Below are 18057 nucleotides of genomic sequence, written 5' to 3'. Positions count from 1 at the left end.
GATTTTTTTGAATCTTTGAAACTGCAGTCATTCCAAGTTTCTAAAAAAAGGCAAAAACATGGGTCCAAAATTAGACACCTTTCCCCGGGGAAAAATGCTTGCATACAGTAAATAGGGTAAGTAGGGTGAATAAAAGCTAATGTCCCCTTAAGTGTAAATTCCACATTAATCATTCACAACCTAACAGTAGCTGCAAGGTACAAGCAACTGCCTTTCCATTGAGATGAAGCCAGAATTATTCTGACAATCTGAGGAGGAGAAAACAGCTCACAAATATGGCAAATCACATCAAATAAGAGCTTGAGAATGTTATGAACCCCTAAAAACAGCAAATCCATGTTTACCTCCACCCTTTCTTCTTGATGATACTCCCGAGAACCGTTTCAGCCCTGCAAGAAAGTGAGAAGCAATTAACATGCTATTATTTCAGCCTAAACCTTCTCCTCCTCAATTACATCACAGTCGGTGAGCAAAAGCATCCTCTACACTGGGGGATTCCCTGTTCTGTGCTTCTGGAGAATTAGATTAATGAAGCATTCACTTTATAGCAATATGAAAGGAACTCCCAGTGTAAACACATGCAAAATGCTTCATTTTTTTTGTGAGCAGATTTTTAAAAAGGGGAAAGAGTGGAAGGAAGGGAGAGCGTCTGATGACAGATGTAAAATTTTTGCCCTCAGGACCAATGTGTTCTTCATGAATGGTTCTCCCATCAGGCCTCGTCATCTCTTTGCGGGAATGCGAGTCCTTGTGACAGCTTGTAACAAATGAAGCGCTATTGTAACGTGGGCTCAAGAGGGCAGCAGATGTCCTTGGACAAACTCACAAACAGTACTAGTGTTCGTCTTCTATTTAACTAACAGTCTAGATTAGTAAATCTACTGTTTGTGAAGACGTTTGTGAGTATCTGTGTATGAGTAATAAAGGTTTGGTTGTTCGTCTGTGCTGAAGTATTTACAAACTGTCTTCATCATTCTGCACAAGCCTCATTGCCAGCTTGACATGGCATGAAACATTGTTAAAAAATGTGACAAACGACCCACGCACACACACACAGACGACATATATAAGGTTATGTCCTATAACACACATAAAGTCTGCCACATTAAAGTGCCATTTTGTACCGTTGAGTGGATTTGCACTGAGTCAGGCTATTTCCGCTCGACTTTATCAGCAATTCCCTGACGTTACAGTTCCACGGCATTGCAGAAAAATAAAGACGGCACTGCTAAATTTACTGCAAGCTAGCAGGTTTTGGCTATTCACCTTTCCATCTTTTTTCCTCTTCTTGCACAAGTGAATTCTGCTGACAAAACACTAACTTCTTTCACTAATAGATTTTTAATTTAAATGAATATAAAAATGTATTATAATAAATATCAATATTTTGTATTATATATAAAAAATATATTATCACTAAAAGTGTTCATTTATTAATTTATATTATATATATATATATATATATATATATATATATATATATATATATATATATATATATATATATATATATATATATATATATATGAATAGTCTCAGTAAAATGCTTATTAATCTAGGGCTGTTCATGCTATGGACATTTACGAAAACACATCCTTCCCAAATATTAATGTCGATTACTAAGGGTTTTTCAAAAAACAGTTCCTCAACTTTAACATTTGGTCTCTGCAATTTTGAATACTGTGTCACATCTTCACTAAGAAGCATAAATCTTGTTGCCCTTATATTAAAAAAAAATTAATTAAAGACATTTTAATAGCAAACAATGATTTGGCTTCCTGAAAACCATTTTAGATTCTTCAGATCTGTGAGAAGTAGGTCTATACAGTCCAATCAAAGATGAAAATGTTGCTAAAATTATATTTAATACTTTACTAATCTCCTCATATATAAGTGTAAATCCCTCTGGTTGATTAAAAGGGGCAGCATTGAATGATGGGAGATCAGTACTCACTTCCCTGCCGCATACACCTCGGCTGTGTCAAACAGATTGATACCGTTCTCGTACGCCAGCGTCATCAGCTGCTCAGCTATCTGAGAGAAGAAAGAGAGAGGAGAGATGGGGACAGAGCCCAGATGGAGAGAAACTGACAGCTGAGAGACCCTTAAGGTGCACTAAACACATGTTTATGTTTCATGGATATGACAATTGATCACAAAACATGACATAAATGCATACAAATTTTAATGACTTATTAATATAACATACTGTACTTTGGGTGATGTCAATGTTTTTTTTTCTCTCCAGATTTTAATGCTTTGCTGAAGAAGTGCTAGCATGCTAAATGCTATTTTCCAGTAGTTTGAAAATAAACACATTAACAATCCATGAAAACCCTACCTCTTCTGTTATTTGACCACCAAACGTCACCCATGTGCCTGAAAAGAGACACAGTGTAACCATGTAACAGTGCTGCTCAGGGAATCCTAAACTAATTACATTTTCAGATATTTATAAAAGACTACCAGTGTGAGCCTATCATGTTTTACTCACCCAGCCCTAGACATGATACCCGTAAGCCAGATTTCCCAAGGTTCCTATAAAAAAAAATTGCAAACAATTTAGATGAAATCAGATGCAATCATGCTGATTAATTACAATCAATGATAGCTGTTTCAATGTAATGCATAAATAAATGTACTGTATGTACTTAATGTTTTTCAGACTGGTCCAAGGATGTATATTGTAATTTGCCCTGTGGTAGGTAGCACACCTATGTGCACAACTCATTGTGTTTTCATTACGTGTAACCTGGGCCATTGGTTACATATGTACTGTAGCAGTCATTGTTTGTAACTCCCACTCATATTCAGACAATAAAAGAGAATTAAATCCAGCCTGGATACAACACTACAGCTACCTTCAGCCCGATGAACCAATCAGAAGACCACCTGGGTCTTTTGTTCGATATCTTTTGAGTCTGCAAAGAGCCAAGGTTACAGTGCTGAGCAAGCACTATAAGACCACACAGTCAAGGACACAGACTGCCTTCATAATTACAAATATTCAGTGAGCTTTTGATTCTTATTTGAAGGATGAGAAGCAATTTATGACTGGCACAAAACAAAGATGTTGCTTTAAAAGACCTTCTTATGGTTTAAAAAAAAAACATTTAAAAACCTTTTAAAAGGTATGAAGAGTCGTGAAATTATCCTTGAGAGACATTCATACTGTATACCCCTCAGGGAAGTTATTCACTGTGTTTTCACCACATACTGACAAAAATGTGTGATGGAATTATATGGTTTAATCATGTACATCAGTTCTACACAACTCGGTTAGGTAAAATAAACAGAATTGGTTCATGTAACTTCAACTTCAACAATAAATTATTTTGAAGTGACCAAAAGTAGTCTCAAAAGTGGTTTTATAAGGTTCCCTGACAAGATTTAATAGGTGTAATATATATATGTGTGTGTGTGTGTGTGTGTGTGTGTGTGTGTGTGTCATGACTGAATATTGTAAGAGCCCAAATAGTACACGTACATCTGATAAACGTCTTTAAAAAGTCAGTTTTACATACATTCTAAATCATGAACATCTTAAAAACATTTTCTAAATGTCTATTTAATGTCTGACAGTAATGGTTTTAGAGATGTATTGCAGATGGGCAAACACTCTAAAACAAGTATGTCTTCCGGATCTAAGGACACATATCAAATAGAAGTCTCTTGGATGTAAATGTGCTTTCAGCGATGCAATAGTGAACTGTTAGCATGCAATAGCACATATTAGCATGCTAATTGCTAAGTCTGTTCCTTAAAGCAGCAAAGACATATGCCCTCACCACAATAGTAAGCCAATGTAAATTTAAATGGTTCTAAATCACAACAACTGAACATTAAACTCTATTAAGTCTTCCCCTTTTATAATATTGCACTTAAACATACACAACAAATACTTAATTTCAAAATTTTTACTCTCTCAAAGCAATGATGCGAACTATAATTTATTCTTGATTCATATTCACCCTAAATTATATAATGTAGTAGACTAATATATATATATATATATATATATAATCTGGGGTAGTCATGTAATAGTATTTGGGTGAATTGGAGCACCAGTAATTGCCTGTCCAGTGTTTAATGTGCTAATGCACAGCTTCCAGTTACCTCACAAACCCGTTTGGGAATTTCTTTGCTAATGAACAGTACAAAACCATAAATTCACACAATGAATGAACAGACAAATTAAGACATTGTCTTTGAGCATGAAAAAACGATTTATAATATTTTTATATTAAATAATATTTTCCCCATTTTCATAAAATAGGCAACAATTTAGTGCTTCTGTTTTTAATAAATAAAAATGATTTATTAATAATAAGTTAATGCTACAATATGCCACATTTTTCAGTAAAAATTCAAGCCATATAGCTATATTTGCATATATTAACATTTATGTCCCGTGCTGTTCAACTGCCAGTAACTACCAGTAAACTGGCCTAAAATGGAGTTTGGTGTCAAATAACTTGACTGGCCTGTTAAAAGCTCAGACCTGCTCGGGGACTGTGAAAGTGGTCTTCTTTTCTTTGTAAGGCTTTTGAGGTCCTCTAAGAAAAGCAATTAACTTTTAAAGGTGCTCTCATTGATTTAAGTGATCTGGGATTTCCTTAAAAGTGTACTTCTCCCTCACAAACCTTCCTCTTTAATTTTATTCTGATTCTCAAAGGTGAAGTTTGATGTATTTAAAGGTTACTGTATGGCTCCATATTGCTTTCATTTCCAATTATCTGTTAGATGAAACTGTGGCAGGTTATCTGGCTCTGTCTGAGCTGAAGACTGCTGGACAGGGTCGATGTGGCCAACAACAGATATGAAACTACTAGACAGATATGAAAACAGAGTTTGAAGTGAATTAGTGCATGCTGAGTTGCTTAATGATCTTAATAATCAATACTGTTCTGTTAGTCTAGATTACAATACAGCAAGATGCATATAGACACATTTATAGTACATTTCTATAGTATAACTTACATAATTTGCAACAAGAACTATGGTTTATTAGCCAGAGATCTTGCTACCTAACAGTACACATGGAAAACCCATTACTAAAATTGATCAAAACATGAAATCTGCAAAAAATTCACCATGTTTTTAAACAAACCAAGCTTCTTTAATCTTCTAAGGTGAATGGCAGCTAAGCTAACGTTACTGTGTTTGGGTGTTGAAAAGGCACATGCACATCGAGAGGAGAAACTCGCTCAGTACCTTCCCAGAACGCTGCACTTGGCTGAGGCTGCATGTGTGGGAAACGCTGGGCCTGCTCCACTAATCTTTGGCATTCGTTAATGGATGTCGACAGAGCCTTTACCACAGATCAAAATGGGTCTCTAAATGCAGCAAACTGCCTTACTGCACTATCACAGCAGTTGATAGTGCTGAACTGTGATATATATATATATATATTACGTTATTTATATATATAAATAACGCGTTAACTAAGATTAATTAATTACAGAAAAAAAATTCCCGCGTTTTTAATAACTTATTTTTGCACCGCGGAACGTTTCTCACTGGATGAGTTTCGGCGGACCGATTATACTGGAGCACCAACTAGCGTTCGCATATCACCACAGCACACATCGAGCCTCAAGTATCACCTCAACGCAAAATATATAGCAGCTAGCGTGGACTTTACACTTTATGTTGAACTATGTATTATTTTGTTGGTGCAACAGTTTATGTTGAACTCTTTATCGTTTTGGCCAAGGTTATTGAGAGTCAGACTTAGTATGTTATGGCCTCTGAAGCAACCGAGAGATGTTTTCTAATAGTCAGGGTTTCCAATGTTCTGAATGTAATTGACAGTATTGTGTTTTACATAAAAAAACACTTTACAGAAGGTTCCAGCACCTATAAGCTTCCTGAATTTCTGAAATGTACGATTTCTAAATTGATTCTAAATATGCTATTGCTACACTTAATGGCAAAAATTGCACTGGTCTGCTAGACTTGGTTGAACAAAAATAAACAATATTTTGTTGCTTAAGCTTATGTATTCAGTCATTATTCAATGGTATACTATAAATCCATGTGAAAAAAATTACTTCTCACTGTTCTCAGGTCAAATATTTATATGCGATTAAAATGCGATTAATTTCGATTAATTACAAAGCCTCTAATTAATTAGATTAATTTTTTTAATCGAGTCCCGGCCCTAATATATATATATTAATATATATAATATATATAAATTAGTTTCATATCTCAGTTCATTTTCCTTTTTCTTTATCATGAACGTACACTTTTATTTGTCTTTGACCCTCACACATCACAGCAGAGTTCGGCTCAGGCAGACTCCAAAACTGCCCTATGGCTGGCCCAGACAGCAGATGTCTTAATTAAAGAACAAGAAAACACACACACACACACACACACACACACACAAGCTCATTAGCATGCCAGATGAGCAAACACCGAGCTTCAGAGAGGTTAAGAATAGCAATACACACACAGTTCACGGCATACATTTGACCTCACACACATTTAATGTACAGTAAGCCACCAGGAATCCCTCGGGGGAATGTTTTCATCATATCAAGCCTGAAATTTCAAACAATATCCACTCAGGCAAGATAAAAAGCCTGTATACTCACTGTTTCATCACTCTAGACTAAAAAAGGGCTTTATGTGGAGGAGTAGAAAGGTGTGCAACATAGTTACATAAGAGAGCTGGGGGCACAAGTAAGTGAAAAGGTAAGGAAAGGAAATGAGGGATGTAAAAGACAAAATGTTCAGAAGAAAGAGTTAGAAAACCAGGAGGAGGATGCATCAACAAGGCTATTGTAGGCTACGCTTCACTAGAGAACTACAGGCACGATATTGCCTAGGAGGCATGGGCACTTTATCAAAATGAGTAATCTTATCCCCACAGGGGCCCATTCCTCCCTGCCCAAACACTTCGCATGGGGTGCCAAAATATCACAATGGGGGTATGAAAAACAGGATGTTGGGCAAAACTTTGCTAAGGAATGGTTTTGGAAATTAAGTGTATATCGATGAAATTAGAGGATAGACAGAAACCGAAACAATGCTATACAAGATTATTGTTGGATCAAGAAATGATTAAAAAAAAAAATGTGAAAAATGAATGCAACTTCAACCCACATTTTGGTAGAGGTGAAAGTCACAATGCAGCAAACCACAAAATGGTGAAGTGAATTAAGAGCTCTCTGTTGACATCTGTGGTTGAAACAAAATTGAATGTAACACATAGAGGAACATTTTACTTTTTTGTGTTTACTGTGTTGTCCGTCTGTATTCCTCTTTTGCAAAAAAGGAAGGTCCTTCAATACATGTCTAGAGTTTGTAAAAATTGTGACATTTCAGCCTGTATGGGAAGAAATCGTTGCATATTTCCAAGCTCCAACAGAATCTGCTGGATGTTTTTCACATTTTATTTGAGGTAAAAACCTGTAGGATTTTGCATAATTTTACAAAAGCGGTTTCCATGCAGGGTTCATGTCCTATGAAACACAATCCATAACATTTAATGAAAGAGCTCAAAGTCTCAAATAAACAACCTAAAGCAGCATGGTTGGCACAGCACATACATTTTGTCAAATCTCATGCTTGATTTTGTTAAGTTAGATTTAGTTATATTTAGGGTAGCGTTTAGTGCAGTTGGTTTTTTAATTTTAAATGTGAAAGATCTTTAAGGTTTTAAAATGACTAATTTCTGCTGTGATACATACAACAAGCTGTGTAATAATATGTTGCCTTAGTCAAATTGACCTGTTTTGGAGAAAACTGAACATTCTATTTAGCGCCGATCACTTTGAAATTGTCGTAAAACATGATCTAAGCAACACAATATCATTTAGCAAGAATGTACCTACAAGCACAAGACTTCTGCAAGAAGAAAAAAGAAAAGTTCGCTTGTAGCACTTCTTGCAGACAAGTCACCTGAAAAGTACTTCAATACAGTATGTATTGGATGCAATGAATTTCAGTTTTTACAGAAATAAAGACTGGGTTGAAATTCTGTTATGGCATAAGTGTCAAAACTTCCATAAATCCAGCACTGCACGCTTCATGTTTAAGAAACATCATCTTCCATTCTGTCTTCCCAGTTAAGAGTCCACATCGAATTCATGGGTTTATCTTGGACAAATAGAGGTTGCATAACTGGCTGGCCTGACCAAAGCAGTCCTGCTGTTTACAGCCCAGGGAACAGCAAGCAGTAACTGCAGCCCATTTGTGCATTTATGTAATCATCACTTCAGTTTTCTTTCTGCAGACCCCAGAGAGACACACGCTTACACGATGCCTCAACACCACCCTCTTCCTCTTTCTCATTCTGTCTCTTCCTGCCTCTTTCAAAATCTTGAACAAAAACGAGCACAGGAACGTTGATAATAGTCAAGAGATAATCGTAGAGCCCATTTAGATACACGCCACAGAATGGGACGACAGGAACAAACCCTCCAGGTTGCATTTATCAGCTGAGGACATTTCATGAGTGAGCATTCACAAAATGTAAGACCACAACAGACGCAAGTCACACAAGTATGTAGGGTTTTTAAAGGTTCTTGCCTGAGGTGCATGTGCAGAAACTCATCCTCACCACAATATGCCGGGGCACATTTAATGTTGGCTTATCAGACATAGAGAGGTTCCACGTTGCCATGTTACTCATTCATAGTCTGTTTCTATTAATCAACATCATTGCACTGTAGCTGCAAACTGCTGAGAGGAAAATTGTGATCGTGTCATAAATAAACTACAAATTGTTCGTAAACTATTCTAGTAGTTCATAACTATAGTACATTGATAGTACCACATTACAGAGACAGTACATATCACATCTCAGCCTTCATGACTATGATATGACATTTACATATTTACAGCATTTAATTTCAAAGACTTAATTACAATGAGAGAATTAGCCTTAAGAGCCAAGAAATTTGGTAACAGCAGAGTGAGAGAGAGCTTTTCAGGTGTTCAGTTACACATTAGTTTAATCAGGGAGTAGAAGACACTCCTCGCATGGCTACAAAGTGCCTTTGATGTATAATTACGTAAATTACAGTATGGAAAAATGAGGAGGGAGGGTGGGCTTACTTTAAGGATCGAGCGCACTATTATTTTGCAGTAAGCAGATAGTAAGCAGCACGGGTGTGTTACAGAAGTGTATGAGTGCTGCAGTCGAAAAAGTGAGAGAGAGCCTTGTGCTCCCAATAATGCTAAACAGTGGAACATGATCACATTGCATCTCCATTTCATATAGAGAACATGCTAATGGATATAACAGTCAGGCACTAACAGAAATCTCCATCTCTACCTCCTCTGAACCCAGACCCACAAATTCAGTTAATTAGTCATGTGAAAGACTTGATCTTTAACTTTGGAGATGTCAAGAGATCGATATTAAAACTATTACTATTTGTACTATTTTGTCTAAATAAAAAACAAGAAACTGAATTCAGTTCCTTTGAATGCCACAAATGAATTTAGGCACGAAAACAATGTACAGCAGCGAAATAATGGATGTTCATATTGAGATTTGTTACAATTTTTATTAATTATTAGTGTTAGATTAAGTCAGCATTAGATAGAAATTAAAATATAAATGGGGAAATGTTCAGTTAAACCATTTAAACGTGAACAAATGTGAATACTGGAAATTAACCAATATGGAGCATTTATCAAAAAAAAAGCCATAAAAAAAATATTAAGATTATATATTTAAATATGTAAATACAAAAAGAAAACAAAGCATATAAAAGACAATGTCAGTGTTTCAAATATTTCAAATTGTTAGATTTCTGAACGATCATGTCAAACTAAAGACTATGTATAAAATTGTGACTGCAGAAAATTCTGCTTTGTCATCAGAGGAATAAATTATATATTTTAATATTTTCAAAAAATAAGTAATTTATGGTAACACTTTAGTAATGGGACCAGTTTTCACTATTAAGTAGTTGCTTAGCATGCCTATTATCAACATATTGGCGGATTACAAAGCTCATACTGTATTCTGCACTATTTTTCTAGATCGTTCTATACTATTCTAGATCGTAATCATACCTAAACTAAACAGCTACCTTACTAACTAGTAATATGTAGCAAATTAGGAGTTTACTGAGGCAAAAGTCATAGTTAATGGTTTGTTAATAGTGGAAATTAGACCTTTAAATAATGTGAGACTGAATTTATTTTAAATTGTAATAATATTTCAGAATATTATTGTTTTACTGTAATATTAATTTTTAATTCACAAAATTTCTATTAAGCATACTGAATGAGATATGCCAAAACATGCTTTTCAACCACTACCTTCTTAACATTCACAATTATTAAATTTGCCCCAAGAGCTTGATTAACAGAAGAACTAACCAGCCAACTACACAACCATCACTGGTTAACACAACATTTCAGACATTCCTTTTAAACCACAACAACTTTAACCTGTTAAACCTGTGAACCAAATTGACCCTACATAAATCAAATCTCAAGTGTCAACATTTTTAGTTTGAGACAACTTTACTTTGCTCAAAGTCTTAAATGAAGCAAAAAGACCAATAGCAGCACAGAAGAGTCCACCTCTCACCTACCTATATTTCATGCCAGTTCTCAAGCAGTGGTCACCAGACGAAGGCATGTTCTGCACAGACAGTTGGCCCAAGCTACGGGCCACCATTGCCACGGCGCGAAACTTGCTTTTGGTCCCCAAACTGGGGCTGTTGGTGTTCTGACGGTTCAGTCGGTCCTCTGTGCTGCGGCTGACGGCTCGGTGGTCCGTGCACACAAAAGACACCTGCATGCTGCCGGCAAGCCCCCGCAGACAGCTTTACCACAGTAAGGATGCTGATGCTACAAAGAGCAACTAGTCCCAAAATCTCCCAATGCTGTTACTCCAAAAACTAAAGACAATTGTCTTCCTGCCCTGAGGACAATGAGGTGTAAAAAAACCCCTTTTCTTAAATCTTGAAGAAAATGTTAAAAAAGGTTGGAATGGATGTGGCAGCTGTCAAAAAGGTCAGCACAACACTTTGTTTTAAACACAAGTGCGGTTATCACTTGAAGTGCTGCTGCCAGAGTGTGTATCTGTCCATGTGGCATCTGGTGTGTGAAACGTGTGTAAGTAAATGTCTTGTGTGCTAGTCTCGGTGAGAGTGAATTCCTGCGCTCTGGCTCCAGGGCAGCAGCAGCCTGTGAAGCGGTGAACTCTGGGCACCAATCACATCAACACATAGATCAGGGGAGAAATCCCACATCCATCCACGTCACACTGCAGCACATCAAGCGCACGCTTATCCACTCTTCTCTTCTCCACTTGCTCCTGACTGCACTGAAACTCCTTTTTATTCCCCACTCTCTTCAGTTGCTTTATTGTTGTCCATCCAGTGACACTGTAGCCAATCTGTCTATTCCTAACATTAACAGACAGTGAGTTTTCATATTCAGGCTTCTGGTTTAAATCAACATCCAGTAATGTTTGCCACTGTGTGCTGAGCAAATGCATTAATGCTAAGTGAGAGAGAGAGAATATATAAAACAGCATAGTATGATGTTTGAGCAAGCAAGCAAGAGAGAGAGAGAGAGAGAGTGTACTAGAGAGAAAGTGGGAAGGTCTAAGCTCTGACTATGTTGTGTTAGATCAGCTCGTACCTGACACCCCACACTGCCTACGCATGACAGAATGTCAGAGGACAAAGAAAAAGTCTGGTTTGGTCTTTTGGTCCTTTTCAAATGTATTTTTATTTATTTTATCACAAAATACAGTGCAATGAATTTATGATCAGAATTCTCACACGAGTAGACCTACATGATGCTGCATGTTATGCTATGTTAAGTTTTGATCACGATGCTACAAATAATTCATTAAAATGTATATTGAGTATAGATAGAACAATAGATAGATAGAACGATAGACAGAATGGTAGATAGAACGATAGATAAATAGAACGATATTACTATAGATAGAACGATAGAACGATAGATTGAACGATAGATAGATAGATAGATAGATAGATAGATAGATAGATAGATAGATAGATAGATCGATAGATAGCTAGATAGATAGAACGATAGAACGATAGATAGAACGATAGATAGATAGAACGATAGCTAGATAGATAGAACGATAGAACGATAGATAGAACGATAGATAGATAGATAGATAGATAGATAGATAGATAGATAGATAGATAGATAGATAGATAGATAGATAGATAAGCAAAGAAAAAATCTTGGCTGAGATTTTTCAGTTGAACAAATTTCTCCTGCTACATTGCATATCATGTTGAGTCAGGGATCAGAGAGGAAGCCATAGATTAAAAAAAATAATTTAAATACTCAAGTCTAAGTTAACTGCTGTGGTCCTTAGTGCGATGGATTCTGTGAATGTGCATGTGAGTGTACGTCCCGCAGACCGTAAACACTGAGATGAGCTCTTTTATAATCTGACACACAAATGACTTGCGTTATTTCCGCATCTTTTTTCCGCCTAAAGCCACAACTGCGCATAAAATCACTGACTGACAGAGCGACTGCCCGGTTTTAATGCACTTTGGATTAGAGGAATGTGTGTCATCCCACCTCTAGATGAAAGGAAGTGGACAGGCGGCTTAAGTGAACATACAGAGTTTCCTGAATGGCACTTTGACACTCTGTAGCCTCAGGACAAAGACTCTGCCAGCAGGCTTGAGTAAAGCAGCTGTCCATTTAAATCAGACAGGCAGACAGAAACACAGGATACTGAACTCGGGCCTCTTTCATGCGGTATCTTGAGAAGGAGAACTGACAGGAAATCAAAGCTTGAGATGAGATGACATGAGAAAATAAAATAAAATGGATATATACACAATCCACTGGCAACCAGCATCACCCCATTTGGATCTGTTAGATCCACAATCACAGGCGTGCCACATGTTAACAACACACTGAAATATTATTCAAATATTGATGGCAATGCTAACCTTAGCTGACCTAACCTCAGGAGCACGCATAAATGAAAGAAAATAATTCAGAAAAAAACTTTCTTTTAAAAGAAATTAATACTTTTGTGGCGAGTGGGGCGGGGCCGAGAGGCGTGGGAACGAGGAGTGAGGCCAGGTGTAGTGATTGGAGATGAGCTGCACCTGCGCCCCACCGCCGGTATCGAGTCCCACGTAGGAGATGGAAGGATATAAAACTGGAGCGACTATAGTGAAGGACGAGAGAGGACCAGGCCTGGGCTGTATTTATGGTTTGGTTTTTATTTTGTGCGCACCAGTCGTCCAATGCAGATATTTATACCGTTATATAATATTTATATTTATCAAATCATCTTGAAAACAATGCATCACAGTTTCCACAGAAATATTAAGCAACTGTTTTCAACATGGAAAACATGGCTGCTGAAAATTCAACTTTGCCATCACAGGAATGAATTACTGTTTAAAATGTATTCAAATAGAAAACATTTATTTAAAATGTTTTTCAAGAACAGAAAACCATCCTACCAACCCCAAACTTTTGAATTGGTTTACATATGAGTTTAATAAGATATATGCAACAGAAACAAAATGTTCCAACTTACAGCTGCACACAGTTCTGCAATTTACAAAAGCGCATTACAAGCACAACGGATGTATTAAGTATAAAGATTTCACAATATAATAATAAAATAAATGTAAAGGAATAAAAACAACTGTGTAAAACTGAACCCTACGCCACCGCTGCTCTGCTGACATTGCTGGCCATCTAGTGAACGCTGCTGTTGTTCCCTAAAAAGACGCTAAGCTCTAAGGTGTTCCAAGAGTGCTGCAATGTGATCCTCCTGGAAAAAGAGTCCACTTACCGGACACTGTGAATAAACAAGGGGGAGAGAACAATGTACGTTTTGTCATGGTCACAAATGTATTTGTGTCATGGTGACCCTGTGAATGGATTAACACTGAAGTTATGAGTTAACATACAGACAACGCTCCCGATCACCTGTCAGCCTCCTGCCATTCCAATACACCTCTGTAAATCAAATCTGTCACCACTGCCACAAGTACCAGATAGTTTCAGTATTAGGTTTTAGAGGCTAGTTTTAAATGACAGTGCAGCCGGATGCGCAAACAGTTATTGAATTATCATTAGTGAATGGAAACCAGAGCCACAGACCATTATATGTCAAACGGTTGAGTATAAGGCTTCGTGTTGTATCAGGGGAGATGTGACCTTTCTAAAGAGAGAGGTGGGATGTGTGAGGCGTACTTGAGAAAGAGAAGGCTGTGGTGCATTAGCTGTAAGCCTGGCTCTGTTTTAAAGGTGCTTGTTTTAAGTCTGGAGGTGAAAGTTGTAAATGATAACCTTCTCAGAATTACAGATGGACTGAGAATATTACAGATACTGTAAATCAATAGGATTTTTCATTCCTAAAGCCTGTGCTAATATATTAAAAACCATGCACCATGACATTGGACACAAAATAAGAATAATGTAAAACTTTAAGAGTTTAAGTATACATAAATTTGAAAAAAAAAAAAAGTGGTGTAGAAGCTGTTTTCACTCAGAAATTGATAGCAAATATCATAAACGATTACAAAGAAATGGCGAGCAACAAACTAAATTAAATATGAAATTTGAAAGTAGAAAAGTTGAAATCGTATTTACAATCTAATTTGATCTTTGCTTTATTTACAGCTTTTAAATTAAATTAAATTAAATTATTATGAGGTCATAAAAACAGTTGAACAATTACAGAAGAAGAAGCATTTTAAATGGTACAGCACACTGCAGAACACTGCTGTTCCTGCACGACATGTCAACTACTATTCCTCTTTCATACAGTTATGACATCAGACAAAAAGTGTGAACAGAGAATGACTTCATCATGAAAAATGTCAAAATTACATCTGGATCTCAGCACTGGTGAGATCCTCCATTCTTGTCTTAAAGAGAGGCGCCCTATCATTTGGGAGTTGGGGCCATAGGTCTCCAAAAGTAATAATCTCCCATTGTTCCTCACTTTTAACCTCCAGGCGCTTCAAACACCTCTACTCTATTTAAACTGTCAAGCGCTCTCTCTTTTTTCCTTTGATTAGAAGCCTGACTCCAGACTTATCCACAGTCAAATAAGCTCTGGAAAATCCTCCAGAGCCGTTCAATCATCTAGCACCTCACAGCAGAGCTCAGTCTCTCCACAGTGAGCTTCACCGCAGGGCTCCGGCTCTCATCATAAGCACACGCAAACACCTAACAATTACCTCTCAGGGGTAAAAACAGCACTGTCATCCTCATCATATGCACAACTTTCATCAAAAAAATCTAACTTCTATCAGCATTTACTCATGTGGCTCCAACCAAAAAATATTTGAGGAATTATTAATTGGCGGTTGCTCATTATCTATATGCTGGCAATCTAAAAAACAAAAATGGTCTACTACTAGAACATACTACTTTTATGATGTGTTTTTATGCCAATAGCTGCAACAATTATACTTTTGTGGCAAACAGTAAAACAATTTTTTTTTTAATATATATATGCTTCTTAGCAGGAATCAAACTAGAACTTCATCAGATCAGTGATGAAGACTGAAGCATATAAACATTATGATTAATTACAGTGGATTCCAGTTTTTATGATCTTAAATTAACAGATAGACCAAATTACGTAACAATACTTTCAAAATAAACTAATGAAAGTAAAAAGGCACTTAAAAATTTTATGTTTCTCTTATGCAGTACATATTAAACATTGTAACCTTTAAATCTTAAAATCTTGATGGATTCTTTCACCCAAAAAATTTCCTGAAAATGGACTTATCCTCAGGTCATCAAAAAGATGAGCTTGTTTATTCAGTAGAACATAGATATTTATCATTACATGCACTTGCACATTAATGGATCCTCTGCAGTGAATGGGTGCCGTCAGAATGAGAGTCCAAACAGCTGATACAAACATCATAATAATCCAAAAGTAATCCACACAACGCCATCAATCAATATCTTGTGAAATTAAAAGCTGCCTGTTTGTAAGAAACAAATTAATCATTAATGCATGTTAACAATAAACCATCACTTCTGACCAAAATATGACTCCATAATCTATATGAATGCTTCTTCCAATGAAAAGGTCAATTCCCTGTTGTCTTCTCACAACAAAACTCAAAGATGGTTTAGAACTTTCCCTAGATGGTTTTGGCTTGGAAATGGTGCTTGATCTGTGTATATTTCTCTCCTGAATCAAACAAGACAACTGGAGAAAGCAATATTATGGACAGAGGACTGGTCAAAGGTTCAAAGTGGAAACACTTCTTAATAGATTTATTACAAACACACACAGTCATATGGATTATAGAGATGTTATTAGCAGCTGTTTGGAGTCTCATTCTGACGGCACCCATTCACTGTAGAAGATCCATTGGTGAGCAAGTGATGTAATACTAAATTTCTCCAAACCTGTTCCGATGACGTAACAAACGCATCTACATCTTGGATGACCTGAGGGTGAGTAAATTTTCAGCAAATATTCATGAATTATCTCTTTAAAGTAAATAAAAGAAAAAGCTCATTCATATGTTATGCATGAACTACTCTCTTACATGCAAAATAAAACAACCAAACCAAACGGGAAACACAAGCAGGCAATCATAAATTCACTTCTCATGTATATTTATAACTCTGTTCTGTAAGAGCCCTGAAGGTTACTGTAAAAGACTCAACATATCCTTAAGCTCTGCAATCCTGATCACATTAGAGAGACTTAAGTACACACACATACACACACACACATGACAGGCTTCTCAGAAAATGGGCTTGCCAATATAGTGTGCAAAATCCATAAACACATTTCATATAAGCTGTCTTTTTCACATAAGCTACATCTCATTAGACTGCAACATCCCTGCCGCTCCCAATTATGAAGCGAGACTTCTAATGTAAAATCAAACTCGGTGTAGCAGAGAGCAGCTGCTTTGCCTCTCAATGTCAAACACATACATACCAGAGCTGTCACGAGTGTTAGAGGCTCTGTTTCAGAGACTATATGTGGAACAAACATATTTATTTGAGACATGTGTACAGAAAAGCGAAGAGAACGGGGAAAAAGTACCTAAATCTCATTTGATTGAAAAAAAAAAAAAAAGTAGTATTTGATGTGTGAGAGTAACACACCAGGTGAACAGCATAGCAATTACTGCATTAAAGCACTGACAGTGATTACAGCTTTACCAGCTGCTGCAATTTATTAGTGCCGAGCTGGTCCACAAAGCAAGGAAAATGAAGTGTAATGATCAACAAATTCAAATGAACATGATGCAGAAAATTGCAATTCCATAAGCTTTCTTTCCGCTAATGATGCACACAAAAGCGCAATCCCAGCTCCAAAGGAATTGAGAAACTCTTTACAGTTCTGAGAGGGTGCAGATATTGTGAATCTGACATCTGTCCTGGTTCAGTAGTCCTTACATGTGAGGATATGGTCAGGCCGTACATAAAGAAATGTGAAGAGTGTGATAAAACAGAGGTTCTCAATTTCTTTGACTCCAAGTCCCTTGCTTTGTCCAGGACAATATTCCAAGCCCTGCTCGAAGCTGTTATAATAAAAAAAAAAAAGCATTTTACTTAAGATTATAACTTATAGCTAAATTAAAATAAAAAGACTTATTAGTGCCCACTGAAAGTTTGCTTTGAGAACCGCTGATGTAAAATGAATAAAAAAATATTCAAATTACTCAAATTAACATGTGCATGTAATTTTTCCTGCATGTTCAAAAATGTTGACATTTAGAGAAAATAATAGACTTTTGTGGGCATCTATGTGTGCATGAGAAAACTCAAGTCGAAACACAAACAGAAAATGTTTGTAAATGCTTTTATGTGAAAGGTTTTTTTTTCAAATCTCCTTTTACAGACTAACTATTTGTATTATTAATATTGTTTGTATTTTATTTCAACTAAAAAAAGTTTTCATTAGTGATGTCAGACTTTTGGACAAACCTATTTATTTGCAAGTAAAAATTACAAAAATTATTTAAAAAAAAAAAAAACTAATAAAAAAACATATAAAAGACAAATTCCTGATACACAGGGAAAGAATGCTAGGATCTGCACATGTTTAACTCTCCTAAA

At 36.4% G+C, this 18057-nt stretch overlaps 1 protein-coding gene across 8 annotated transcripts in view; it reads right to left on the bottom strand.

Moving 5' to 3' along the window:
- The window catches only part of kcnab2b (potassium voltage-gated channel subfamily A regulatory beta subunit 2b), a 50209-nt gene that overhangs the window by 11567 nt on the left and 20585 nt on the right, over positions 1-18057 (bottom strand). For 5 of the 8 annotated variants that reach the window (XM_052539975.1, XM_052539968.1, XM_052539970.1 and 2 more), the window contains 4 exons: positions 2495-2538; positions 2342-2379; positions 1955-2034; positions 345-389 (listed from right to left, as the gene is read on the bottom strand). In XM_052539975.1, the coding sequence (XP_052395935.1) occupies positions 345-389; positions 1955-2034; positions 2342-2379; positions 2495-2538 (207 nt within the window). Of the gene's footprint in view, positions 1-344; positions 390-1954; positions 2035-2341; positions 2380-2494; positions 2539-10565; positions 11481-18057 lie in introns of those variants that run through there. The other 3 variants (XM_052539972.1, XM_052539973.1, XM_052539974.1) reach the window with 3 other exon arrangements.

The sequence above is a fragment of the Carassius gibelio genome, chromosome A23 (genome assembly GCF_023724105.1).
Source record: "Carassius gibelio isolate Cgi1373 ecotype wild population from Czech Republic chromosome A23, carGib1.2-hapl.c, whole genome shotgun sequence".
In the NCBI taxonomy this organism is placed as follows: domain Eukaryota; kingdom Metazoa; phylum Chordata; class Actinopteri; order Cypriniformes; family Cyprinidae; genus Carassius; species Carassius gibelio.
The sequence above is the reverse complement of the archived record's forward strand: the minus strand, read 5'-3'. Positions and strand labels throughout refer to the sequence as shown.